The sequence below is a fragment of the Salvia miltiorrhiza genome, chromosome 7 (genome assembly GCF_028751815.1).
Source record: "Salvia miltiorrhiza cultivar Shanhuang (shh) chromosome 7, IMPLAD_Smil_shh, whole genome shotgun sequence".
Lineage (NCBI taxonomy): Eukaryota > Viridiplantae > Streptophyta > Magnoliopsida > Lamiales > Lamiaceae > Salvia > Salvia miltiorrhiza.
This window is the reverse complement of record NC_080393.1, coordinates 1-27,472: the sequence shown is the minus strand read 5'-3', so window position 1 is coordinate 27,472 and position 27,472 is coordinate 1. Positions and strand designations below refer to the sequence as shown.

General features: G+C 34.4%; 6 protein-coding genes and 1 long non-coding RNA gene across 13 annotated transcripts; 5 read left to right on the top strand and 2 right to left on the bottom strand.

The window, feature by feature from the left end:
- Positions 1-812: 812 nt before the first annotated feature.
- Positions 813-4,158, top strand: LOC130991196 (grpE protein homolog 2, mitochondrial-like). The gene is made up of 6 exons (XM_057915292.1): positions 813-1,160; positions 2,133-2,337; positions 2,433-2,620; positions 2,720-2,887; positions 3,467-3,595; positions 3,820-4,158. Exons 1-6 carry the CDS (start codon positions 1,014-1,016, stop codon positions 3,898-3,900), a joined length of 918 nt encoding a protein of 305 aa, XP_057771275.1. The 5' UTR covers positions 813-1,013; the 3' UTR covers positions 3,901-4,158.
- A 1,007-nt stretch (positions 4,159-5,165) lies between these two features.
- On the top strand, positions 5,166-7,142 carry LOC130991195 (rRNA-processing protein fcf2-like). The gene is made up of 6 exons (XM_057915291.1): positions 5,166-5,390; positions 5,549-5,783; positions 5,891-5,951; positions 6,187-6,264; positions 6,351-6,466; positions 6,740-7,142. The coding sequence occupies exons 2-6, from the start codon at positions 5,569-5,571 to the stop codon at positions 6,852-6,854; spliced, it is 585 nt and encodes a 194-aa protein (XP_057771274.1). The 5' UTR covers positions 5,166-5,390; positions 5,549-5,568; the 3' UTR covers positions 6,855-7,142.
- A 4,638-nt stretch (positions 7,143-11,780) lies between these two features.
- LOC130991192 (uncharacterized) lies at positions 11,781-16,817 on the top strand. 3 transcript variants are annotated; one of them, XM_057915286.1, is made up of 7 exons: positions 11,781-12,392; positions 13,621-13,720; positions 13,976-14,038; positions 14,525-14,636; positions 15,613-15,695; positions 16,087-16,148; positions 16,439-16,817. In XM_057915286.1, exons 1-7 carry the CDS (start codon positions 12,205-12,207, stop codon positions 16,545-16,547), a joined length of 717 nt encoding a protein of 238 aa, XP_057771269.1. In that variant the 5' UTR covers positions 11,781-12,204; the 3' UTR covers positions 16,548-16,817. The 3 variants fall into 3 exon arrangements, with proteins under 3 accessions (XP_057771269.1, XP_057771268.1, XP_057771270.1); XM_057915285.1 differs by having other exon boundaries at positions 16,418-16,817; XM_057915287.1 differs by lacking the exons at positions 15,613-15,695; positions 16,087-16,148; positions 16,439-16,817 and adding an exon at positions 15,084-15,345.
- A 1,281-nt stretch (positions 16,818-18,098) lies between these two features.
- LOC130991190 (uncharacterized) lies at positions 18,099-23,738 on the top strand. Of its 3 annotated transcripts, none has more exons than XM_057915281.1 (12): positions 18,099-18,256; positions 19,388-19,478; positions 20,356-20,443; positions 20,590-20,723; positions 20,845-21,041; positions 21,295-21,570; positions 21,647-21,705; positions 21,851-21,887; positions 21,967-22,038; positions 22,212-22,341; positions 22,696-22,827; positions 23,005-23,738. In XM_057915281.1, exons 3-12 carry the CDS (start codon positions 20,365-20,367, stop codon positions 23,416-23,418), a joined length of 1,530 nt encoding a protein of 509 aa, XP_057771264.1. In that variant the 5' UTR covers positions 18,099-18,256; positions 19,388-19,478; positions 20,356-20,364; the 3' UTR covers positions 23,419-23,738. The 3 variants fall into 3 exon arrangements, with proteins under 3 accessions (XP_057771264.1, XP_057771263.1, XP_057771265.1); XM_057915280.1 differs by having other exon boundaries at positions 22,191-22,341; XM_057915282.1 differs by lacking the exons at positions 18,099-18,256; positions 19,388-19,478 and having other exon boundaries at positions 20,826-21,041; positions 22,191-22,341.
- LOC130991194 (uncharacterized) lies at positions 20,691-21,412 on the bottom strand. The gene is made up of 2 exons (XR_009091100.1): positions 21,277-21,412; positions 20,691-21,098 (listed from the first exon to the last, which is right to left on the bottom strand). It is a non-coding gene; the product is annotated as an uncharacterized LOC130991194 (long non-coding RNA).
- A 379-nt stretch (positions 23,739-24,117) lies between the features above and the next one.
- LOC130991193 (uncharacterized) lies at positions 24,118-25,534 on the bottom strand. Of its 2 annotated transcripts, none has more exons than XM_057915290.1 (3): positions 25,287-25,534; positions 25,096-25,176; positions 24,118-24,331 (listed from the first exon to the last, which is right to left on the bottom strand). In XM_057915290.1, the coding sequence occupies exons 1-3, from the start codon at positions 25,398-25,400 to the stop codon at positions 24,311-24,313; spliced, it is 216 nt and encodes a 71-aa protein (XP_057771273.1). In that variant the 5' UTR covers positions 25,401-25,534; the 3' UTR covers positions 24,118-24,310. The 2 variants fall into 2 exon arrangements, with proteins under 2 accessions (XP_057771273.1, XP_057771271.1); XM_057915288.1 differs by having other exon boundaries at positions 24,118-24,746; positions 25,287-25,428.
- A 510-nt stretch (positions 25,535-26,044) lies between these two features.
- On the top strand, positions 26,045-27,467 carry LOC130991191 (uncharacterized). Of its 2 annotated transcripts, none has more exons than XM_057915284.1 (4): positions 26,045-26,176; positions 26,283-26,367; positions 26,462-26,570; positions 26,685-27,433. In XM_057915284.1, exons 1-4 carry the CDS (start codon positions 26,050-26,052, stop codon positions 27,315-27,317), a joined length of 954 nt encoding a protein of 317 aa, XP_057771267.1. In that variant the 5' UTR covers positions 26,045-26,049; the 3' UTR covers positions 27,318-27,433. The 2 variants fall into 2 exon arrangements, with proteins under 2 accessions (XP_057771267.1, XP_057771266.1); XM_057915283.1 differs by having other exon boundaries at positions 26,050-26,218; positions 26,685-27,467.
- Positions 27,468-27,472: the final 5 nt, after the last annotated feature.

Here is a 27,472-nt window from a genome sequence, read left to right as displayed (position 1 = left end):
CTGCTCGTTTGCATATAGAGTATGGATCGATTGTTATAGTTAGTCTGGAATTAATTATGTCAGGCATGATAATACGTCTTGTCACTTCATGCAACATTTGAAAATTGCAAGGATGAAAAGTTCAGTGGAATGGTGGAAAGTTCTATGGATTTGTGTTACATAGAACCTTTGGATTCATCGAAATGAGATACTAGTATTCAAGAAATCGTCGAGTTGCTATGATGACCTTATCGAGATGATTAAAGTGAAATTTTGGTTTTGGGTATCAAATCTATTTCTTAGTGTTGGTTGATATAGTTTGGCGATAAGATTTATAATCTATCTTGTTGCTTTAAATTGTTGTAGTTTGGCTCCTTTTATCATTGTTAAACTTTATATCTCGTATTTGGGTTGCACTCCTCGTGCGTAAATAAAATTTTTATTTATATAAAAAAAAGTTTTTGGACGTTTCTAAACCTGATTGCCACTAATTTTTCAAGAGATGGTTTCATGTACACCCGAGTGTAAATAACACTAACAATAAATGACACTAGCACCAACGCTATCTTGAAATGACACTAACATTATTTTATTTTACAAATGACATTATCATGTTATATAAATAACACTATTTTTAAAAAACGCTAACATTATATTGAAATGACACTAGCATTAAATAACATTATCATGTTATGAAAATCTGGCACTATCATGTTATACCAATAACACTATTTTTAAAAAACACTAACATTAAATAACATTATCATGTTATGAAAATCGTACACCCGGTGTACAAGAGATTTGTGATTTTTCAATATTGCAAAAAAAAATATGTCCACAAATCGTAGTTTCATGTTATGTTGAGGGGTAATTAAGTCGATGTAAACCGAGCAACTCTACCTCCGCTTTAACTGCATTTCTTTTCTTTCTCCACAAGCCTAAAATCCCTCTAAAACCCTCTCGGCCTCCATCGCTCCACCACCACCATCACCATCACAGGCGTTTTCCCCTCCGATACAATCACCGCCACAGCCATGTCCTTCAGCAGAATAACTACCCGGTTCTCAAGAATCGTTTTGACTCGGTCCCGCAACTCGGAGCTCCTCTTCGGCCGCCCTGGAAGTAAACATTCCCAAACTTCGTCCAATTACTTCATTTCATCACGCAGAGTTAATGATATGGTACGATTCTTCTCTTTCTGGATTAGGGTTTGATCGGTTCGTTTTTGTTTCATTTTCCGCGTTTGTGTGCATGTTTTCCTGGATTTTATTTCAATTTTCGCAGTTTGTGGTTTCTGCTTTTTAGTCAAAGTACTAATGATACTCAGGATTGCTAGTTTTCTGCGATTGGGAACTCCTTCCTTTTCTGTTTTCTTTCAGTTTTTCTGCAGTCTTTCATATTTTTTTTTACCCTTGATTTTCCTCGCTTGAAAAGTTAAATAATTCTAATTCCTAGCTCAATTCGCTACCAATTTATTGATTTAATAGGAACTTTTAGAACTTGAAAATTGTTTTGTTCTCGAGAACCTACTCGAACATTTTGGGTAGACAAGGTTTGTGTAGATTTTATTTCAAGCATAGTGTAGCTGATGTTTCTGTCTTCCATAAATCCATGATAAGTTCATAGATACCAATTGAGGTCACTGTTACTGCATGGAGTTGTAATCTGAAGTTTGTGGAAGTTATATTTGATTCAGTTCCGTAATATCTTTGTTTATGCTGTCGCTGAAACTATATTCCATAATTTTGAATTATGTTTTACAATTATTTTATTGATAGGTGAGCTTCTGAGATTTAAATTACTTCCTATTATGCTCACTTATGATTGAATGTTAATTGGTTTTTATTCTACCGTTCGTTTAATATGCCACTAGCATCTAGAAATGTGCAGCCAAAATTTTATTCAATTCCCGGTCAGCATCTATCTTGTCTAGGCAGTGGCTTGTAAAATTTAACATTAACCTGTTAACCCATAAAGAACAGCAAATATCTTGGCATACTACAATATTTTTGGAGAAAGAGATTTATTGATTAACGGATCATAACTGTTCTGGTTGTGCACTTTGTGCTGCATTGCTTTCTAGAGTCTAAAAACATGGTGTTTTACTCTGTTTGAACGTTATAGAGTTAAGAGGTGCTCTCCTTCCATTTTAGGTGGTACCTGCTCAGATTTCTTCACTACATCATTCTGCGGTGAGTTCAGCAAACTTTCAATGGTTTGGATTCTCATCATCTGCATCCCCAGAGTCCAATGAGAAGGAGATGATGGGGCAGTCTGGAAATGAAAAGGAAAATAAGGAGTCTAATGAAGCTTCTAGTGAAACAGAAGAATCTATTTCTGATGAGAAAAATGAATCAGGTCCTGATTGGGTATCTCAATCCCATATATTTGGGATCTTCGAAAGCCGAAAGGAGATATGTACTAAATAAGTTAAATTTCTGTTTATGATTCAGATTTGGAGAGTGAGCTTTCTAGAGATGAGCTGGTGAAACTTGTCGTGGAAAAGGAACAACTTCTGGTGAAAAAGCAGGAAGAGTTTGAACAAATGAAGGATAAGGTTCTGAGGTCCTTTGCGGAGATGGAAAACGTGAAAGAGCGTACAAGGCGTGAATCAGAAAATGTAAAGAAGTTTGCTATTCAGGTATGTGTATTTGTTCCGGTGACATGCTTTATGGGGACCTTTTTCTTGGCAACTAGAGGAGACTAGCCTATATGTATATGTTTATCAACTTTGATGCAGAATTTTGCTAAAAGCCTTTTGGATGTGGCGGATAATTTGGGAAGAGCTTCTTCTGCTGCAAAAGAGAGTTTTTCAAAAATTGATTCCTCTGAAGATGCAGCTGGAGCTGTTAAGCAACTTAAAACACTCCTTGAAGGTGTTGAAATGACTGAAAAGCAGTTAGCAGAGGTATTTAAGTTTCTGGCTTCCTCATTATCTCAGTAGTTTTTCTATGTCTGCTATGCATGTAAAGTGCTTTATGTAAAATGCAACTAGGCATGAATGTAATGATAATAAGAATGACATTTGCTACAATTATAAGGCCAACTCGATTACCTTTCCAACAATGTTGTGAATCTATCAATGTTATGAAGCCTATAAATAGTTGGCATTATATAGAGAAGAAATACATTTATGAAATTTGATAATTTGATACTCCCTCCGTCCCCAAAATAACTTCCTATATATATTTTTTTGGACATCCTCCAAATAACTTCCTATACATTTTGGGACATTACCCACCACTAATAATACTTCATTTATTCTTACTTTTCAAACTTTCACCATTCTCAATACTAATTATAACACCTTTTCACCGCATTCAATATTAATTATAATACTATATATATGTCTCTTTGTTTGGAAGTATTGTCGATTTGAAAATTTCTCAGTTGGATGAGCAACAAGAAAGAGTAAGTAACTTTAAGTCTTTAGGCTTTTACGCATGTAAAGATTGTTAAGTACTGCACTAACTCCTTTCATTTGCAGGTATTTAAAAAATTTGGACTTGAGAAATATGACCCCATAGAAGAAGAGTTTGATCCCAACAGGCATAATGCAGTGTTCCAAGTACCAGATGCTTCAAAACCGGCAGGTCGTGTTGCAGTTGTATTAAAGGTATCTGAAAGCTGTTAAATAATCGTATGCCTGCGTTTTCTCAAAAGATATACTTATTTCAGAAAGTTGGAAAAGAACATCCAGGAAAGGGTTCCTATTATTTGTTTCAATTAGTTGGAGAACTTGTATTATGCGTTGTGATGATGATTCATGGCAACTGCATGCTTATCTATGATTCTACCCAATACCCATTGGTCTTTTCGTCACGTATGCCTTCTTTTCAGGCTGGATACGAGCTGCATGACCGAGTTATAAGGCCTGCCGAAGTTGGTGTCACAGTGGCAGTGGACAATGAGGAAAGCTGAAAAAGGATCCGATGCTTGAGAGAACTCTCCAAAACGTTCATCCAACTTCTTATACTCAAATGCATTCTTCCAACTTCTTAGATAAATATATTTGCTAATTCCCCTTAATCTTTATACTGTGTTCTTTTCAGTGGTACTGGAATTTTGGTTGTTAAGAGAGGCGTAGAAGGATCTGATTTTAGTTTGTTTCTAGTGCCTGTATAAATAAACGGCTGCATAACCCTAATTTGATTTGATGTTTCGGTGTTGATTTTGCAAGTAACATAGTGTAGTGGTAGAGATTGGTTTTGTACGTAGTGTGCGATTATAATTAGGGCCAAGCCAAGATGTCTGATGTCTTATTATTACTAGGCAAAACACATCGAAAGATCCTCCTACTTTTAGTTGTTGTTTCGGTATACAATTTTATATATCAATATCAGAAGAGAGTTGAAGAAATTGTAACTCCGACTTCACTGGTTTTTTTCTTCTTTCGTTGATGAAATAACGTTGCACAATTTTATATATCAATATCAGAAGATGTATATTGAATATTTCTTCATAAATCAAATTTGAAGTTATTTAGAAAAGAATTAAAATTGTAAAAGAAAAAAGAGATAAAAAAATAGTGAAAAAAATTAATGGAAGAAGCTAGAGAAAAAATGGTAGGAAAAAATGGAGGGGAATATGGTTCGGCCCGAACCGCCCAATTTTAAGATTAGTTGGAAGCAATAAAATCGAGGGTCGAAAAAAATTGGGCCTAAAAAGCTCGTTCAAATGACTTGTTGGGCTGATCGGGCTTCGGGGCTAAAAAGCCTAGAATTTGTAGGATTTTTGGTCTGCCTAATTTTTAATTATTAATTTATAGTAATATTTATTTATATAATTACATACTATTAGTTTTTTAAATTAAAAAAACTAATAGAATTAATATGCTAGCTCATATGCTAGCATTCATGTTCAGATTTTACTCATATGCTAGCTCATTAGAATATAAGCAATATTTTAAGATTCACAAATTAACAGTTACTAATTTTTAAAATTTGTTTCAAGCTTTATGTCAAAATTTTCAATTAATCCAACAAAAAGTTACCTAAATCTTTAAATCTCAATTTGATATATCTGTCGAATCTTAATTTAGATAGGTTTATTAGGACTTTTCATTTTAATTTGATTCAAAAATCTTATCATTGAAATTTATATACTAGTATTTAAGTAGATAATTAGACAAAACGATATTATAGTATAATAATTAAATATTAGACAAAAAAATAAAAACATACCCTATTCACATTCAGCTATTCTCGTGCGGCCCTAATTTAAAAAATACAGAATAGAAGAAGAAGGAGTTACGACCCTATCCCCTAATTTCAGTTCACAGCCGCTCTCACCGCGCCTCCAGTCGCCGGCAGCCATCGTCGCGTCTCCGCCCGACGCCGGCAGATTTTCCTCGCTGCGCCTCCTCCCCACCTCGACGCGCATCCAGTCGTGTCGCCGCTAGTCAGCAGAAGGTAGGTTTGTTTGATGGGCATGAGATTGATGCAATAATAAAACTAATTTGATGGGCATGAGGTTGATTCTACAACTGGGGAAGCTGGCCGCTGCTCTATTACTTATTTTACCCTGAAATACCAATGTGTGTATCTTCTTCTTGAATTCATTCCTGCAGTTGCAAACTCACAGAAAAGCATGTCTGGCTCTGAGAATAAGGCCGTAGGGCTTTCATGGCAACCTAAATTTGATTTATTTTCATCAACCAAAAAGGCAAAAACTCTGGCTGAAGAAGGTGCCCTCTACCAACCTCAATCTCAGCTCGTCGATGGCCTTTTCGTTCCTCCCAATGATCCCAGAAAGCTGAACAAATTGGCTAGGAAACAAGTCAAGGACACTGCTGGAAAGAATTGGTTCATATCACCTTTATTACTTCCTTAAATTCCATTTGCATCTTTTGTGCATATTGGCCCCAACACTTTTCATTTTGTAATTTGAATTTGCCATCTGTTTGTGACAGGTTTGATATGCCCGCACAAACTATAACCCCAGAGCTTAAAAAAGATCTCCAGCTATTGAAGGTTCTAATATCTACTTATTATTTCCCACAATTTTTATTTTATATCATGTGAAGCTGGGATAGTTGCTCGATGATTTTCTGTTGATAAATTGCTAGTGTTGTTGTATTTCAGTATTTGTATCAGCGATCTTTTATACGTTCAAGTTCTTGTTTCACATGCAGCTTTATGATTCTATTGCAATTCATTTGGAATACTACTTTCTTGATAAAAATCGAAATTTTGCTGATTGTTACAGTTAAGAAACGTGATAGATCCAAAGAGGCACTATAAGAAGGGAGATTCTAGATCTAAAACGCTTCCCAAGTATTTCCAGGCAAGTCTAACCCCCAATATTATCAACAGTACTATGTTCTACAAATACTCGAGTCGTTGTTCATTGTTCATTTGCTAATTTATCAGGTGGGCACTGTAATAGAGTCGGCATCCGAGTTCTTCAGTGGTAGACTTACTAAAAAGGAGAGAAAACAAACTCTTGCTGATGAGCTGCTTGCTGACAGCACTTTCCACGAATATAGGTATGTGTTGTTTGTTATGCGGTGCACGGTATGGCACCTATCATGTTAGTTCTACAATGCTAAAAAGGCAAAAGTGATCAATACATATTGTTGCAGTATGATGTTTTTTCTCATCAAGAAAGCTCGTATTCATTCATGTGAAGTTAGGAACATGTCATGTCTATTGTCATGTAAAGTTAGGAACATCTGCTGCTTGAGAGATGTAAACAAAATGAAGCTAGCCATGATCTACTAGACTGCTAATTTGTCTCGTTATCTGCCATTTTGGTGCAGGAAACGCAAAGTTCGTGAGATTGAGGAGAAAAACCGGCCAGCTGGAGTGGACAAGTGGAAGAGGAGTAAGTTTAAGAAGCATGGAAAGAGCAATGGAAAGAAAAGCAGGTACTGATACAGAATCAGATCAAGCCAACAATCGACATGCCTTGTCAAATTTTGCAGATCTTGGGAGGAAGTTTGATCTCAGATTGTCAGTTTCTCTTTTGGAAAATGTAAACAACCATTTTCGTGGTCGAGATCTTCAGCTTTTGGATTATGATCTAGGATTATGTTAGGCTCACTCCAACATGTGTTCTGTTTGATTTTTTCTTCCTCTTTGTGGGTGGATTTTTCATAGTATGTACTACTTGATATGTAATGTACTTGCAGTTTTTCTGAAAAATTATAATCTTTAGGTGAATTTGCAATTGCAACATGATTTTGGAATAATTTTAATTATAACATCATGTTTAATGATTGTGCAGTTATATTTTTTCCTTTTCGGCAAAATTGAAGATTAACGCTGGTGTTCGATCTAATTTTTTTGTAAGATTAAGGCTGGTGTTTGTCTGAAATTTTTATGGATGTAAATACTTCATTTCACTCAACCAAATTAGTAGTATTTTAACATGACTCCAGTTCGAACACATCATCTTCTATTTTAGGCAAAAACTTATGAAGATTTACGAAAAGTTGGGTAACTAATTCACTCATTTCCATGATTATTACACCACATGACTTTGGTTCGAACACTACATGTTTTATTCTGACCCTGACCAAAAAGTTCTTAATGTTGGGCTAATAATTAATTCACTCGAAAACATGTATCGTTTTCATAATAAAAATGTACCCGACTTGCTTCCAACACAACATGTTTTATTTGTATAAATAAATTTCATCAAACTGATGGTAACACTTTACAGGCAACATAATCAATACATATATATTATTAGGGGTGTTTACTTTATAGGATTAACTTTATAAAAAATAAAAATAGTACTACTAATCCCTTGTTTTATTTAGATGCATTGAAACTTTGGGATATTTCAAAACCAAAGCCCTTGATTATTTCAATAATTTTTAGTTAGTTTTACTTGATTTTTATCCCATTGAAATGGTGGAATTGTAGAAATTCTAATCTTAAAGATAAAAAAAATACTCAATCATTCATCTTTTTTAAAAATTTATTAATTAATACTTTGGGACAAATCTAGTTGATGCGGTTCACCATTCCTTTGTTGTTGTTGGGCAAAATGGTAAAGAAGAAATGACTTTTTGCGATTTAGATAGCAATAGTATTATATAGATGTTAATTAGTGCTACAAATCGCACGACCGATTGTGATTTGATACCAAATCTTGTTAATGTTATATGGGGTGAATTAATTATTTGTACATGACAAAAAAAGATCGTGACAGTACATATCACTTGAATTTCGCTTACAGCAATCCTAATTTAGGAATACTTTTTTATAACCTCTGTTTTTCCTCGATTGTTAAGACAGAAAATAAAATAAAATAGTTAATTATTTTATCGCCTGATTATTGGCCCTATTTCAAAATGTCGCGATCTTTAGAAAATGTAGGATTGAAAAGCCTGACTCTTCATCAAATTTTTAAAATGACAAATAATTTCCTATACATATTTTTTTTTTCGTAACTAGAGATTGAATTTCAAAGTGGGACCATAATTAGCCATTTACTTAAGTGTGAGGGAGCTTGTACGTACCATGCTATAGAAGAATTGAAAGAAAAGTTGAAAAAGTACACAATGATTTTTATAAGAAGCTGAAAAAATTATTGTGAATATATCTGTCTCTTAGTGGGACAAAATATGAAGATGAGACAACTTATGTAGGTACGAGACATAGACAGATGAATAAACAAAGATTAAGAATATCATGACCGAATGTTGCACACAATATATCCAAAAGCAAATGCACAAAATATATGTGAAATAAAATAAATACAGTGACTAACTTGTAAAATGGCATTATGATTTAGGTGTCTGACTAAGGGACATGCAAGTGATGCAGACTTCAATATGTAAATAACGAAATCTAGACATTAAAAATATTCACTTTAACGCAGGATTAATTAATATGCATGTCATCTAAAACGTACACATAATGTATGAATTCATGTAAGATCTTACATTACGTTGTATCGATCAACATATGCTCACAAAAGTACTCCAATGTTCATCTAATTTTTCCTTTAAATAAACTAGGACATGATTTATATATAGACAATGAATTTAAAGAATTGAAAATCGACCACCATATGAGCTGCATTGTAGTCTTTCTGCAGTCGGTCATTCCCAAGAAATTTAACAATATTAATTGTAAATTTAGATCTAGACATTTGTATGTATAAAATATATATTGATGATCTATATATATATATATAACATGTCAATGCATGATCTTTTTAAGGAATTTAAGATTTCAAGATTCACATGCTTGCAAAATCAATTTTTCAGTATTTAATACAGCCCTGGGATTTGTTTTGTCTAAAAGTTAGTTTAGTTAACTATTTAACCAGTATTTAATCTTATCTTGCAGTTGTTATAAATAATAAATAATTTCAATTCTTGGGGTTCCTCTAGGAATATAAAATACCAATATTTAGTTTAATTATACACAAATCTCGAGGAGTATTGATCCATATATCCTATTGTAAATTATATTGGAATAATATATTTTTGATGGGTTCCTCCTTTTTGCTCATATAAATAATTCACGCATGGGTTTGCGTAGATGTCAATTGCCAATGTAATAACCAATAAGCAATATATTTTTAAGGAATATATAAATCAGAATACCATTGAGATCATAGAATGTTTAAAACTAATTTATTTTCCTTAGAAGAATATATAAAATGCAATCTAATAATAATAATAATAAAAGAATGTCTAAGCCGCTGCCGGACTTGTCGAGGGCATGGCTCCGCCTATGAATATATTTTGTGTATAATAATATAATCATAACATACATAGCAAAACATGGAATAATGTATTTTTTAAAGGTCTATATTAGTTTATATCTGAACCTGTGAGATTTTTTCTTAATAGTTTCTCAATATCAAAGATTTTAATTAGTCAGCATGATGTATGAATTGATATTCTTTTAGTCACTTTAATTGCATTTGGTATAACATTATTCTTGTGGTGTTTGGAAGGCATCAAACTATTCCATTTCACAACACGAAGAAAAAGTAGATACTTATCCCATCAATCTACAAATATAAATATATTGTCGAATTAATGTGGCATTTCCACCTTTGTTATTATGGCAAATATTTAATTTGAAAACTGACAATTCGATCAAAGCTAGCAAATTATGAAATTTGTCCAATAATTTATTTACAGACTTTAGAGAGAGAGCTTTAATATAACCTGTAAAAACTGTTTTTTTTTTTTAATTGTTACACCCAAATAAAGGAAAAATACACTCACACTTTAATCTTTTAGGTGACTCGAACCCCCGACCTATTGATTGAAGGAGAAGCGTTATACCAACAGATTGCACTTCATCGTCTGTAACGCATAAAAACTTGTTTATTTCAACTTTGTTAATACATATAAGAATTGATCAAATTCGTCTAGATTACCCAAATAAATTTCCCCCACAAAATGTCACTAAAAACACATGAGTTATTTGATTTGTGGTTTATAATGTTTTTATCTTTTATTCTCAACAAATTGGGTGTACATATAAAGCGGTAAAACGGAAAAGACCCCAAAACCAATTAATAAGGACCATGTGAAAAAACCAAACTAGTTAAATAAACTCTCAAAAGCTTGAATACTATAGTTCCCAACGACCAAAAAACCATGAAATTTTCGATAACTTCGATGATTTCTTTTATAAAAAAAAAAAGAAAGAAAAAGTCCAATGATGTTCATATCATTACAAACTGAGTGAAAATGTCAGTTTTTCCACCACAGATATATTTAAAGTGCAATGCACCTGACTTTAAAGTGTGACCCTTTTCCCCTGGCCAATAACTATGCAAGACAAAGTATAAAGAAGCCTCCAAATCTTTCGTCTTTTTAAAAGGAAATAAATTTAATTTAAAATTTAAACATATAAATAAAAACACCATAGATGCTGTCAATGCGTCAGCCCCCACTTCCCCTTTTTCTCTAAAGGAAATATCTTTTTCCCCTTCTCTCTAAACCCAGAATTTTTTTTCCAATCCCACTGTCAAATTCCATTTCGGAAAACAACAAAGCATGCATGCATACATAGATATCATCACAAACTCCTATTCTTTTCATCTTGTAGTAACAAAAAATTCTTTTCTTATTTTAGAGAAACGTGTAACGACTAAATAACAACATTTCAAATAATATACTACTCCCTCCGTCCACGAAAGAACTTCCTATTTTTCTATTTCGGGACGTCCACGAAAGAACTTCCTACTTTTTCCTATTTTGGGACAATACCCCACCAAAGACAATTCCCACCACTCAAATAACATTAATTAAAACAACACAATAAATTATTAATACTTTTTCACAATTCCCAATACACTTTACAACCTTTTCTCCACTCTCAATACACTATACAACATTTTATTAAAACTCGTGCCACTCCCTCCTAGGAAGTTCTTTCATGGACGGAGGGAGTATATATTAAGGTGATGCAAAATAAAAATATTGATCATTTCTCCGCTCACAATTGACTAAGATCTAAGAGAAATTAAATTAAGTAGTTTACGTGTATAATATTTTAGAGAAATGATACATACGCGCGTTAGTTGCCCACGACTTATGAGTAGATTCTGTGATCAACGTTGATGGTCAATCAATGTCATCAATTTTTTATTTTATATTATTTTTTTATTTTAAATTATTATACGATTCCTCAAATTTACAAATTACAAGAACTTCAAATCCCATTTGTTCATTTTATATATCTCTATGAAGTTAACGTTACAAATATGAATGAGACTTCAATTTTTGTATAATTAAATATTAAAGTGCTCATAAATAGTGAGCCCCATATTGCCCTCCTCTCTATATATACACACAGACATATATGTATATGTGCACATGTGTCATGTGTATGCATATATGAAGAGATGTTCTATATTCACACGCGTGCTACCAAAATATATAAATAGGCACACAAAAAGTAGCTTCCATTTGTATTTGTATACTTTTTTTTTTTTTTTTCTTCTTCTTCTTTTCCTACGTGCACTTCAGATTCCATCTTACTTTTACTTCCCCTCTTCACCTTCCCACCAGTTCAATTTTTTCAGTAGCTTAAAGAATCTTTGAGCTGCAAAAAAAGAAAAACAAAAACCACTCTTGTTCCAATCCGTAATCCTCGATTTCTCCGCATCAAGCTCACGTTTATCCACTCATGCTCTTCCTCTTTTCTTGAGCCCCTCAAACACACCAAAAATTCTGATCAGAAAACCGATTTTAAATCTTCAAAAAAAAAAAAAAGTTGTTTGTTGGTGCATGTTTGTGTTATGATGGCTAGCTCAAGTGGGACCTTCAAAGAAGGGGTTAACAAGCAAGCTCATAACTCTGTTTCTTCGTCCTACAATGGCGGCTCTGTGCATGGAGAGTGGGGTGTGCCAACTTTTCAGCATCAGCAGACCATTTCCATGGACTGGACTCCTGAAGAGCAAGCTCTCTTGGAGGAGGGTTTGGCCAAGTAACCCCCTTTTCGGTTTTTTATTTTTTTTAATTTTCGATATCGATGATTTTCTTGAAAATTTGCATCTTTGATGATGTGGATATGGGATTTTCTGCTGTTTTCTTGTGTGGTGTTGTTGTTTGAATAGATTCTGATTTGTTATTTTGTGTTAAGGTTGGTTTGGTTTGAAGGGATCAAGATGATATAATGTTAAAAAAATGTTGCATTGATTTTCTGTATTTTGCTAGAGGAGATTTGTGTGCTTTGTGTGATTGGGATCTTTTTTTTTTTTTTTTTAGGTTTCTTGCCCTAATAATAAGACAGAAATAGTGAAATGGATGTTTCTAGGTCAGCTTGGAGAACTTTGTGGGCGATTTTATCTTTTTCTTTTGAATTAAGTTTCCCCGTCTGCTTTTGAACATTTTAATCTTTTCTTTTTTTTTTTTGACTTTTCAACTTTTGGTTGATGCTTGCTTTATCTTCTGATAGTGTGATCTGATGTGTAGGCTGTGGATCGAACATCGTAGTGAAGATTAAACATGTGCTAAAAATTTCATTTTTATTGCTTTTGTGATTTCTAAAGTTACCTGTTTGAAGATATTTTGCATTTAGATGATATTTACATTGATCTCCTATTCGTCTATCTTATGTTTTCATTCTGGTTTCATATATTTTGCAATTTTCTTTTGCACAAGTTGGCTTCTTGATTTCTTGAGGGATTGAGATAACGAGATTCGATGATCTGATGCAGGTTCTGATTTATGGTTTTAGGCTTTGATGTTTCTCTGTCATGAAATCTTCCCATCTGACAATCATCATTCATCCATATAGGGATCATGTTTTGTTGTTAGCGTGTCGTTTTTTACTGTTAGTACTTACGTCATCATGGTCCTCCGATCCTGCATAATATACGTGGAGTCTCTCCGTAGATTTAGCAGCATTTTCTGGGATTTAGTATATTAAGTGTTAGTAAGCAATGGTTAGAAACAATTGTTATTGTGCTTCCATATTTTATAGTCAATGGTGAATAGGGTATGCAGCTAAATCAAGAACATTAACATGCTTAAATGCAGGAACTCCAACAGTTGCTTTGATCTTGATTTGTTTTTTTTTCAAAGATTATCTATTTGTTTAACCTTATAACAATTTATTTGGTGTCACATAACATCTACTGTTGTTTATTGATTCCCCTCTAATTATTCTTCCTTTCTCAAACTAATAGTTTGATTCTTTTTATTCCCTATAGATATGCCACAGAGTCGAACATCATCCGTTATGCAAAGATCGCTGTGCAGCTAAAGAACAAGACTGTTCGAGATGTGGCTTTACGGTGCAGATGGATGACTGTGAGTTCTATTCATCTTCTCAAAGTGGAATGATTATATTTCATTATGTTATCCAAGAAAATTTCCATATTTATAAATCAGGACTCAAAACTTAGAAAACGAACTTACAAGCTTTCATATAGCAGAAACTGTCATATAGAGGATAATGAAGTATGAATCTCCATGAGTTAGTCATAAGTAGTAGGTATTGACGAATTGATCGGCATATTGTTCATTTTAGTGTAGCTATCTTGAGTGATTCATTCGACTCTGCAGAAGAAAGAAATCAGCAAGAGACGGAAAGAGGATTTCAATGCAAGGAAAAGCAAAGATCGAAAGGTAACTACTTCCCTCAAGTTCATTCTCTCATCTGTTACTGAAGCAAATGTAGAAGTAGCTCGGAATCGACTTTTTTCCTTTTTCAGGGCTGCCGTTCATTTTGTTTTATGCATATCTCCAATTTCTTAAAGTGAAAAACACTCAATTATTATTAGGATTTTGTCGAGGGGCAGTATTTCTTTCAAACGCATATTGTACTTGCATAATTTTGTTACAAACTGATTTTTTTAATTGTATAACCTTGATCATAGGAAGACCAAATAGTTCCTTAATGAGTTCTTTCTTTTCCAAAATTTTCCGATATTCAAACACAAAATCTTCTCCTAGGTTGGTGCAAAATTTTGAGGTGTTACAATGATTAAGAGCTTATTTAGTTACTATCTAACCATTTTGGGCTTATCAACTACTCCTATGCATATGCTTGCTCTAATATACTGTATAAGTAGACTTCCGAGGCTTGATGAATATGTTGCGTTCTTTTGTCAGGAAAAGTTCATCGACTCTACAGCAAAGCCTTCTCGATTATCCATCCAATCGGGTCTATCTCAAGCTCCGGGAATGGTTTCCAATTGTAATGATGACAGCATCTCATACAATGGTTTGCTTCTTCTCCAAAAGATCAGTTTTCTTTAGTTTAGAATCAAGATATATTAGTTTGTCCTATATTCAGCCTGCATTAACTATTACTCATGAACTTTCATACTTGCATACATATTGCATTAATGGAACGAAACTTTACCAGTATTGTTTAATTAAGTGGCGCAAACTCATCTATGCTGCATGATACACCTAGAAATGCTTCAATTTTGCTTTGTTTCCACTTCTTTGTTCATATTACTCTGTACTGTAGTTTGGTGGTTCGTGAACAAGTAATAGGCCCGACGACCATGCCAGAATGCGTTCCTGAAGCAATCTTAGATTGTAAATGAGCAGTTTAGACGTATGAGTTGGATTTAGATGTATGTGTTTTAGATGGACCTTGTTAGTAGCTAGCTTGAGGGTAAACCTCTCTCGAGAAATAACTAGTATTTCCGTTTTGATCAAGGTCCGCCTGACATGAGACCGCCCCTATTCATTTGGCTGTGGCGCTCGAGTAGATGCAACAATGGTGGTTGCGCCGTCGTGCAGGTAGAGACTTGTAGTGAGAGTAGAAAGCCAGTAGGTTTGTTTTCCAGTAATCTACATTGTGGAATTGGAGAAATGCTTCAAGTGATTGAGGTAGAATTCAACAAGTAGTGAACTTGTTTTATTAGAAGGAATCTGAACTTTGGTGCATTTTGCAAAAAATGTCATGACCACCTTTGAAATATCCCGACTTTCCAATACCTTTTCAAAAACATCACCATATATCTGACTTGGCACGGCAGAGTATTACACGTACGTCAATGACTTATTATATACAAGGGTTATTATCAACTTATAGCATGATAAAGAACTAAAACATCACCAATCAAATGTGGCTACATAAGTCCATTCTAGAGTTTAAAAACTGCAAGAAATTCTATACATGGAATGTCAAAGTGTCAAAATCTGCACTTATAAATCTTCCTTATATATTGCTATTATGTGGACAGATTTAACTGGTGCCACTCGGCAGCTTCTTCAGCATAACGCTTGGACTTTCAAACAGATATCTGCAAATCTCTCCACTCATCAGGTAAAATCTGATGTAATTAACTTTAATATAGTAGAATTAACTCAGGGTTATCCTAAACTCTCTGTGTTTAGACATGTCTTCCTTGATGTGTAACAATAGATCTCTTTCATCTTAAGATGATTAATTTGATGCCAATAGTAAAATATATTGGAGTTCGTTTCATTTGATGTGTAACAATAGATATCTTTCATCTTAAGATGATTAATTTGATGCCAATAGTAAAATATATTGGAGTTCGTTTCATTTATTTGTATAGATTGTTTTACTTCATTTTGCATGGTATTGGCTATCCTTGTAGTGAAAAATATGTTTGACTGAAAATCTGTCGAAGGGGAGATTTCTTGATGAGCGTGACTGATGTGATGTATACTCTTTCTGTCGTGTTTTACAGATACACGAAAACATTGGGCTTCTGAGTCAAGCTCGAGACAACATCTTCAAAATTTTAACCAAGTATGCCATCATTCTCTTGATTTACACTATTTTCTTGGTTATATATGGTTCTTGATTTTCATTTGATGCACTCCATTCTTTCACTGTCATTTGTCACATTAAATATATAGTACACAAATGAGCCAATGAGGATTATAGCTCTTTCTTTTAGTCCCTTTTTGCTCAATATGAGTTGTATAAAGAAACTTGGAAGTTGGATTTAACCTTGTCATCTTTTTTGATCTTTTGTCAATGTATGGTGATATGATGCATCATCTCTCATATATAAGTGTGGATTGGGTCGACTGCAGCTTGAACGACATGGGGCCAACAATGAAGAGAATGCCTCAGCTCCCTAAACTGAACGAAGAGCTAGCCAACTCCATCCTTCCTTCGACAAACTTCCCTATCCAACTATGATCTGATCATCAAGAAGCTGCAGATATTTGCTGATGAAAAAGATGGATTGCATCATGATTGACAGCAGAGGTAATCAACATCTGATATCTGAATTTATTGAAAGTGGTGGAATGGAAATCTCTTGGGAGTATATTTTGTACCTTAAATGGTGAAATTTGAGTTGATTCATACATAAAAGATTACATCATGAAAAAGCAAATATCCATTTCTGTAGCTGGATTTGTAAGTTTTACAAGAAATTAATGGTTGATGCAAGTGTTTGAGATGTTAGAGAGGTGAGTTGGGATCCGACCCATTTGTGGGAAAATTGGGCCATGTTTCTTTATAGGCGATGATTAGATGGGCTTGCGGCCGCAAATCGGCCCGACATTTTATAACATCAGCCTGCGAGCACCAAATCTGTTTTTTAATGAGCCAATATGTCATAAAAAATTGGCCCAAATGATTTTCGGGTTGGACTGCTCTACCTTTTGTTTTTTTCTATGAATGAACTAATAATTTTAAAAATTGCATGATAGTGGACACCTCTACTTCTCACATGAAAGCAAGATATTGACGTTCATGTTAATTCTAGTATAATTTTGAATTAAGACATTGTTTAACACTTGTTACGTGGAATGGAAAATAATTATATTAAATTTATGTTATATCCGATGTAAAATTAGTAACTTTCACATAATAATAATAATAATAATAATAACGCCATAAATATTTCCGGAGTCATCATACATTAATAGTGGTAATAATTTTCATAGAAGAAAAAAAAAACAATATAGTGCTGGTTAACTTTCTAAATGTCGAGAATGCATTTAGATGGGGAAAATAATACTAGACCATTTTTGAAATAGCATATATATGCACGCATACTATATTTACGCAAAGTGGAATAAACTTCTAACTAATCTTTACACACGCTTCATTAAATCGCTTGATATATTACAATAAAATCACTCGTGATATGTTTATCTAGACATGTGCTAATATTCCTGAAAATTTTCGTCAAACCCCAAAAGCAATCAAATCAGATTAAATTCACTTAAAAATATGAAGATTTTAACGCATGTGACATTTTTATGATATGGCAACATTGATATAAAGATAATTTCATCACTTAGTTAAAATCCTTAAACGGCCAAGAATATTGCCTCCAACAGGTAAATTTGTTTATTTTGTACATTATTTGATTTTAATTATGCATATTATTTTAACTACATAATATATATAAATATATATAGTGAGTACATATATAGTGTACCCACGTACCGATATTAGAAAAGTAATCGTCTTTACATGACGTAATTTGGTCATTTTAAAAAGTATTTGTATCGTGTCAACCATTTCTTAATTATGATACGCGCAATTATATATTTAATTATTTAATTTATTCTCTTACATTATTGTTTATTTGTAAAGTTGCGGTATATTTCTAATACAATAGAATACGAAGTTAAATTACATATATGGTTTTCATTATTGATATTCAAATTTCTTAAAAAATATTATGTCATCCTATTTATATAAACCAAACGATGAATGAATCACCTCTACCATTCAAATTTCAATTTTTTTTTTTTTTTGGTTTTTTCTTTTCGTTTTGTCGTTGACAAAGGGAAAACAAACAACATGCAGATTCTTCATCAAGAAGCCAGGGAAGATAATTCCTTTGTTTCACAGAATCTGCATAAAACAATCCATTACAGTTTGAGCTGGTATGATTATCTTGTTTCTATTTAAATTTAATTCCCAAAAAAATATCCTGACCATGACATATATGCATGAGATTTTTGAATGCAGATAATAACACCATAAAATTTTTAATAATGTATGCAAGATGGAGGATTATAACTTTTATCGTGTTTGGTCTTATAAAACAACGTATTTTGATCGAGATGATTGTTATGAATAAGGTGCGTGGTTGCATGTTTCTTGGACTGGAAAACGATCAAATATATATATTCAGTTCTTTTTGAATTAACATGTTATGAATTCATCCCTTCTGTAACAATTTATATTTATGATATAAAGTAAATACAAAAAAGTTTGTTTGGGCGTGTTATGTTTATTAGTTTTCGATTCATTTTTTTTTATCTAGTTCCGCCAAAAACCCTTCTTCTTATTTTATTTTTTTCTAATAAAACTTGTTTATAATATTATTCCAAAAAACATTTATTCACTTATCATCGGTCCTTCAACTTTCATATTGGTTATCGTGGATCCTCAATTAAAACTTTTTATTTAGTCCATTTGAAGTTCTTAATTTTGACATAATCCAATATGAGGCTCTCTTATGAAGACGTCCTCATGTGAAAATGCGTGGGAAATTACAATTTAATAAGGCTAATATATCCTAATTGAGATTAATGAACTCTGATTTGGTGTGGTCCTCTTGCATCCTCACGTAAGGACATGTTACAGTCACATGAGGCTAACATAGCGCAAATTCAAGTAGTGAACCAAGCTCTTTATAAACTATACTAAAATCCTTAAAAATCGAAAGACGATTTTAGTTATTTTGTACATTTTCCGGTCGGAAGCATAGAAAATATTTCAACTATTTATTTTTGTAATTTGTTGTTTTTCAAGTTTGAATTACGAAATGATTTGTTATTTCAGTAAGTCCTTTTGTACATTTTGTTCATCGTATATAAATCTTCCACGTAAGAATCTTCTTCAATAAAATAGAGTAACATAAAGTGGGTAAAAAGAGAATGTATTTATTTTATTATTGTCTAAAATGAAGATCTAGTATGGCTTCCAATTTAACTGGATCGGTAGAATACCTCGATCCATTTCTACCTATTTTATATTGTTTTCTTTTAGTAATGTTTCATCATTTGAAGGTACTCAAATTGGCTTCCCTGAGCAACACTTGAAAAGCAAAGGACAAGAAACTCGAGCTCAGAGGAAAAAGGAGTAGCAGTTCATTTCCCAGTGAGTTTTTCGACTGCTTCCTTCTTTCCTTCGTCTTCCCCGAAATCAACATTATACACGTGACATGCATTGATGACTTACAACACAGAATAAAATACTACCAATTATCCACTAATGAAAATACCATTAATAGTCATATCTACGAATTGGTTCATACTCAATTCAGATAGTCAATTTCTGCACCTACACTTACATGAGAAAAATTCCCAATCACATAGGTCGATGACCATCAACTCCTACCAATTTATTAATAATGAAGTAAAAGCATAAACTAAGAACCTTACAAGTACCTCACCTTGGTGAATATCCACAATATTCCACATTCTACCTGATTCTACAAAGCTATAAGCTGTTTTTCTTCTCATTTTATTCGTTTTTCTTTTCCTAAAAACCTAGCATAGTTCAGCATCTGTAACTTCTCACATTAAAAGTACATTTTCTCTTGTCCTTTCTTTTCCTAGTATTCAATGTCAATGTTTACTGCACCTACAAGAGACACCTGACTGTTGCCTCTACTAGAAGATAACGAGAAAGAAATTCATTGCGTTTACTTTGAGTGACAGGAGAATAGATAAAAGTAATATAGGCTATTTACCATTTACTTTGATGGTTGATCATCTAATCCTTCAAATACTCAATCATGCGTTTGACCTATCTATCCTAATCACACAAAGTAAACGCCCCCTAAATAGAGTTAGACTATCCTCAATTTTCTTCCTTGATTAATAACTGCACACAGCAGAAGGTGAGATGCTATACATAGGTTGAGCATTTCTTTGTCTCATGGTCTACGTTGGGGTGGCAAGAATCCTTTAAAGCTCTTATACAAACAATTACCAAAGTATAAACAGAAAATCCATAACACTAGTATTGACAGGTAAAAGAAATGGGAACCTCTCGTGGAACAAAGATGATTCTCATTATGCTCGCCTTGAGCTTCATAAGAGTTGCCAGCTCTGAAGCAGGTGACTGACTAATCTCTTCCTCTAATTCTCTACTTTTTAAGGAGCTATAAACCTCCTCTGCACAAACCTTGCTGTGGTTTTAAACTTTGCATGAAAGTTGTAAGCTGCAAGAAATTAATTTGATCATATGGTTTTCAACCTTTCAGGACGAGTTTTAACAGGATCGAACATGACCTCAGCAGGGAGTACAGATATGAATGAAACCATTAGAGTAGACCCTTTAAATAAATTGAAGAAATACAGAGGAGGATATAACGTAACAAATGACCATTACTGGAGTGTAAGTATCGGTACAGCTATTGCTCCCACTCCTTAAATCTTTAACAGAAACTGAAAATTCACAGCATGTAGATAACTTGCATGTTCATGTGATAAGTTGCAGCATTCGCTCTCTTGTGCAGTCAACAGTATTTACAGGCATACCCGGGTATGCCATTGCACTAATATGGCTCCTATGCGGTCTAGGATATGGAATACTTCTTCTAGAAAGAACTGGTTGCTGCAAGAGGGGCAGAAAGCGCAAGAACAAACCATCGTGTTATGAGCAGTATCATCTACAGCCTCTTCTTTTGGCTAGTTTTTGTACGCTCCTAGCAGTGTAAGTAATAGGCAAATCAAGTGACTCTTTATCACAAATGAAGCTGCAATGGAACTCCTATGAAAAGGAATTTATTAAGCTACAAATCAAGTGACTCTTTATCCCACTCCTTCAAAACAGAAGTCCTACTTTTTTCATGATTGTCTTGAAAAGGAATAAATTAAGAGAGAGAGAGAGAGAACTCCTATGAAAAATTCCAACGAATTTAAGTTCAGAACCCTGAAATGGTCGTTACCTGTTCGTATCATTTCAGAACGGCCTGTGGCCTGGCTTTTGGAGGTAATTCAAAGTCCCATTCCAGAGCAAAGACGGTGATAGACATTCTTCTTGATACAGCAGATGGCGCATCTAGCACAATATTCAACATAACTGGAGCTATGAAGGAAATAAGCCACAATTTGCAACAAGTGGATGATAAGACCAAGAAACTAATAAATTCAACAACCATAAAGCTCGAAACTCAGGCTTCTTCTATAAAAACTCATGCAACCGAGAACAGGCAATTGATACAAAACGGCCTGAAAACATCGTATGTTACTCAATGCTCCCCCTGTTTTACTCAATGCCAATATGGATCTATGATTACTTCTTTCTGGTATTGACAGGTATGCAGTGACAACAGTGACGATAGCACTAACACTACTTGTTGTAATCTCTCTACTAGGTAAGGCCAAATGAGCAACTACTTGCTACTCTGATTCCAAAGAGTTTTAAAATAAATCAATCTTCTGTTAAAGAAATCTGTCAGTCAATAGTCTCCTGAATTTTGTTTTTCTTCACTGACCCCCAAAATGCTCTTGTTAATACAGGATTCGGAGTTTCAAAGTTTCAGAGGCCCTTTCAAGTGTAAGTTCATGGAAATAATTCTTAGAACTCTCATTTGATTAAACTGAAAATAAATTCTCATAGGTATATCCGATTGCAGATTAATACCAGTTTGTTGGATGTTAACGGTCCTCTGTTGGTTGTTTTTTGGGATCGGCTTCTTCCTACAAAAGTAAGTCTTCACCTCCTAGCTCCAAACACATTGATATGAACCAAAAAATGTATGGATATATCTACCTAAATAATAAATACAACATCTTAATTACACACATCAAAAGTGTAAGTCCATATCAACCGGATCAATTAAAGGGATATAACTTTCAGCTTGACGGGAGACACATGCAGAGCACTTGAAGGCTTCCAGAAGAATCCCTATAACAACAGCTTGAGTCCCATTCTACCCTGTGAAGAATTGCTTTCCGCAAAACCAATGCTAAATAATGTTACTACAGAGATACACAATTTAGTGAACAAGGTAAGCTGATAGCAGTTAGAAGAAATGTATTCTGTATGAATACACAAGTTTCTAAGTTCATCTATTTTTCATGGTATTATAAATGCTTCGAAGTATGGTTGAAAGGGTCTGTAAGTCTAATGGAACTTAACTAGTCTAATGGATTCTGGGGTGACCTCTGTTTCTGTGGGGACATGCGATTTTAATGGATGAATGGTCACCTAAGTCTTGTCACAGTTGCCAAGGATGAACGATTCTAACAATTCATGATGTACATTAAATATTTCATTGGAAGAGTTAGCGTAGACCATACTACCCTTACAAAGGAAATGGAGAAGGTTCTGTGGCTTACATTCTTGACATCAACTATTGCAGGTTAATGAAAATATATCTATATCATATGGAGGAGTTATTCAGATTTGCAATCCTTTCTCCCCACCACCTGCACATGACTACCAGCCATGGAACTGTCCAAACACATCTGTCCGAATAGGAGATATCCCTAAGGTAAAGGGGATCTATAAAAATCAAATCTACTTTACACAAACTCGCATCGCAGGCTGCACTTTTTAGCCCCAAATGTGTGTGTGTGTGTGTGTGAGAGAGAGAGAGAGAGACTCACCAAGACCAACAACTTCTCAAGAGGAGGATGTACAACTAGTAACAAATCTCTTGCTTTTGAAGGTTATAGAACAGGTGGCCTGTCCTGATACCCAGACCACCTGCAACGGAGGAATTCTGGTTCCTGCAAATTACTACAACACAATAGGAGCATACTGCACTTCAATACAAATATTGCTCGATGAATTTCCTAGCATAGAAGGCCTAGTCGAGTGTCGGCCAGTCAAGGATGCCTTCTCCGAAATTCTTCAGAAACATTGCAAGCCACTACGGAGATACATACGATTGCTATGGTCAGCATTGTTGTTTCTGTCACTGGTGCTAGTGATCTTGGTTCTCATTTGGACAATCAAAGAACACCACGACCAAACTCATCACTCCTCGGGTGGATCCATCAAACCTCACAATTGTGGTATCATAGAAAGTGGAGCAACAAATCATACATATGATGACTCAGAAGATGGTCCAGAACAATAATTAGAAAACATAGGAAAACTGTAGGAGAGACTAACAATCCAATGACTGTACACATAGACAAACCCTTTGAGTGGCAAATTATAAAAGTTTCCCCTGCTGATGGAATATAATTATTTGGATCATGTGAATGATAATGCATCAGAGACAGAAATTTTTGCAGCAGCTAACTTACATTCTGTAGCATAGTTGAATATAGCAATTTCAATGAAAACAACCAAATTAATTTGTTGTCAATGATTGTGTTCAGATACTTAGCATTTGGCACAATAACCATATTTTGCAGTAGTTGAATATCTTATGTTGTCTTGTGTTGTTTTGAATGGGTAGCCTAAATCTTTTTTTTCTTTTTTTTTTCTTTTCCTAAAGAAGGTAAATGCCTATATATTGATATGATGCTGGAATTTGATATCATTTCAGATCCTTAGAATCTGGATGCAATATGTCACTTATGGGTGGACTCATTCAGCACAGACCACTCACACTCAATGTGCAAAAACATTTACGCGTACATGGTGTACTAAATTGCCATACAATATTATAGTGGTAATCTTAAACAGGACTTCATGCTACTGCAACATGGTAGAGCAATTAATTATGCCACAATCAAATGCAAAGCATGAGTTAATGAGTTTTATATCAAATTATAACTCAAAGATATTGACAGCATAATGTATGTGAATAAGTGAAGATGGATAAGAGTAGCTCCAAAAAGTGTTGCCTCATATAGTCATATTAAAATGTTACTCATACAATACGATCTTCCTGATGAAACATTGCCATTCAAAAGTCATAAAAAACAATGTAAATGCATATTTCTTGCATATTCAATCTCTAGAAGGAACAGTAGAACAGCTGTAGGATCATATTCATATGCTGCAAGAAATCAGAACCTTCATCCAAGGTTCCCTTCATCCTGCAAGAAATATAATAGCTGTAAGTTTTCATGCAGATAGACCAAAGTATACAAGGAAAATTAAAATCCATGTGGTTATGGTAAGAGAAACCTCAATCTAATTGAACCCAACATCAAGAAAGGATATATTCCATCACATAGAAGACATAGGTCCACTGCGAAGATTGTATTTTCCTTCACCGCTGAGGTATAATGGTAATTATGCTAAGATACAAACCAGTAATGAAACCACATCCTTAAGAGTTGAGAAGTTTTGGTTTTCTTCTACAGATGGAAAAATGCAAAAGATCTATCCCAGTTATCGGCCCACATCTCTCTCCTTTACTCCTCTGCTTACATTCAAACTGCCTCTATCCAATGTACTCTGTGATTTCTACTGCAACAGTACTCAGGACTTAACATATAAACAATGAACCTACACCAACCACAATTACAGTTTATATCAGAGTAAAACTATCCCTCCCTAATGCCTTTCGCACAACACTGCGAATTGCTGCAATTCATAGCCGCACATAGAAACCAATATTTACATTTTCATATGTAGGTAACACGTGACAAATACTTGAACCAACATAGCAGATAAGCCAAATCGAGATAAGTATGAGTTTTCGAGCTTCTTCAACATACACATACACATTAAAACTGCATTTATTCCAACATATTGGCTCCAGTTAGTTTCTACTGTAACTTTTGCGAAACAGTTTCAAACTCTTGGGACGGTAAACGCAATACAGTAAATTGGCGACGATACAACAGCAACAAACCTGAGGTGAAGTTGGTTTTGTGGAAATCACAGACTCCAAATTGGACACTCGCGTATCCAACGAATTGAACTTTTCCGTCAACTGTACTTACATTAACAATGAAAATTCCCACAAATGTACACATGCGTGAGAATAAATCGATGCTAGTTCGATATAAATTGTAATGACAAAATTTTAGCATGCAATTTCACCTGAGAAGTAAGGGAACTGCGATCCGTCCACAGATCCTTGACCACAAACTGCGCAATTGCTCCAGAAGCAGAGGCGAATCCTAGCCCAAACCACAAAAACCTCGTTCGCATCATTTTTTATGTTTTTTTCCTTTTGAATTGTGAATTGTGAAGCTTGTTTTACGCTTGCAGGAGAAGACGACCGTGTAGAAACCTACTCGGTCGGAGTCAAATACTCAAATCCCCGTTTGGCATAATTTTTCTTTTCAATTTTGGAATAATTATGATTTATGATTAATAGTTTTATTTGGAGAATAATATTAATAAATGATGTGGTCTCATGCGTTTTCATATGAATTTCTATTTTATTTAGTAATAAATCTAATCCGTTTCACGTGGAAAAAGATGTTATTGTACCATACATGAAACAATTAAAATCGATAGAAATTAAAGATACAATCAAAATATCAATTCTGGATGATCGGCAAACTGCAATGCTCTCAAATGCGCCAAATGCACTTTATTCAAGAATCTGATTTCTTTGTCACGTAATAAACTATATTCCATGATAATACTCCTCCCATTATTTTATTTTTATAGCTAAAACAGATTCAGCCGGCAACAACAAAGGTCTGTTTGATCCCATTATACTCGACATGGACTAATATTTGCAAATAATATACGGTCAAAACACATTGTTAGCTCCGTATGTATCTTATAAAATGTTGGGTTAAAAGTTAACATAAGATTGTGAAGTGAAGAAACAAGAGAGAGAGAGAGAGAGATGAACAGAAGAGAAGCAGCAGGCAAAGGTTTTGACAAGGCAGGAAGGATTTCGAATTGCTTCAAGGATAGAGATGAGGAGCTTTCCTTTTTCCGCGAGCTTAAGAAACGCGAAAAAGATCAATTTGGTAGCCTTCTTCACCCTATTTCTGATGACTTTGAAGCAAATGGTGAGTCTATATATGCATGCATGCGTGTTTGGATGTTGTGATGAAGTTGATGTTTCAATTGCAGGAAGCTTTGGGCTGAGCAGAATGAATTCGGGAGGAAGAAAAGGGGCAGAATTTCTTGGCGAGACTGGCAAAAATGACTACAACTGGTGATCAATCAATTCCATTAATTAATTCTCTCTAATATATGTATGCTATCCAAGTCTTAATTTTCATTCAACTTTTATTTTGCTTTTTGTGAAGGCTGAAAACGCCTCCCGCGACGCCTCTGTTTCCATCACTTGAGATGGACACAAATGCCCAAGAACTAGTCGTTCAGAGGGAGATACCAATCATCCAACCTGTTTCAAGGGTAAAATTTACAGAATTTTCATTTTCATTCAAGAAAGTTGTAAATAAGAGCTCATATCCATTTCACCAATTAAAATTGTAGTATATATAACCAAATAAATGGAGACATGATCAGTTTGCAGGAAAATCTTATAGCAACATACATACATCACCTATGCCGAAACCCAAACTTCCCCAACGGCACATCGGGAGGCCGAGTATCGACAAGAGAAACATGAAAGGCGCTCCTCTGGTGACCCCAAAACCAAATAAAATCAAGTCAACCTTCCCAAAAAACTTTCCTAATTCACACTCGAGTGCCAGGTCATCAATCACCGGAGTCTCGAATGAGACCCCACCTAACTTGAGGACCTCATCCGCTACTCGAGGAAGGCCGGCATATCAAAATCTGCCGGCCCCACAAAAGCAGGACCCGAAGATTATGAGGAGACAGTCGTGCTCTCCGAGGGGGCGAAAGTTGGAGAGCAATGCAGGGCCAGGCAATCTTGAGAGTGGTGGTGGAAATCGAGTGCAAGTTGTGGGCAGCAGGATGGTGGACAAGTTCATGAATGCGAGAATGTCGAATGACTCCAAAATCAAATTGAATGGATCAATGAATGAGAGCTCGAGGAGTTGTAATGGTGAAGAGAGACAGCCTAAGATTAAGCTCAATGCTTCCTTGAATGAGACCTCTGGCTTTGGAAGGTTGATTCAACGAGACTCGAGTAATGGCCGTAAAATCGGCATGGTTCCTGGAAGAAAGTCTTGAGATGGATGGATGAAGACATATGTATGTTTTGTAAGAGGGATAAATTAATGCTAGCTTGAATTTAGATGGCTTTGAAAGAAAAGATATGAGACGTGTGCATTAATATGTATAAATAGTTACATTGCATATGTAATTTGTTCAATACGCATATGATC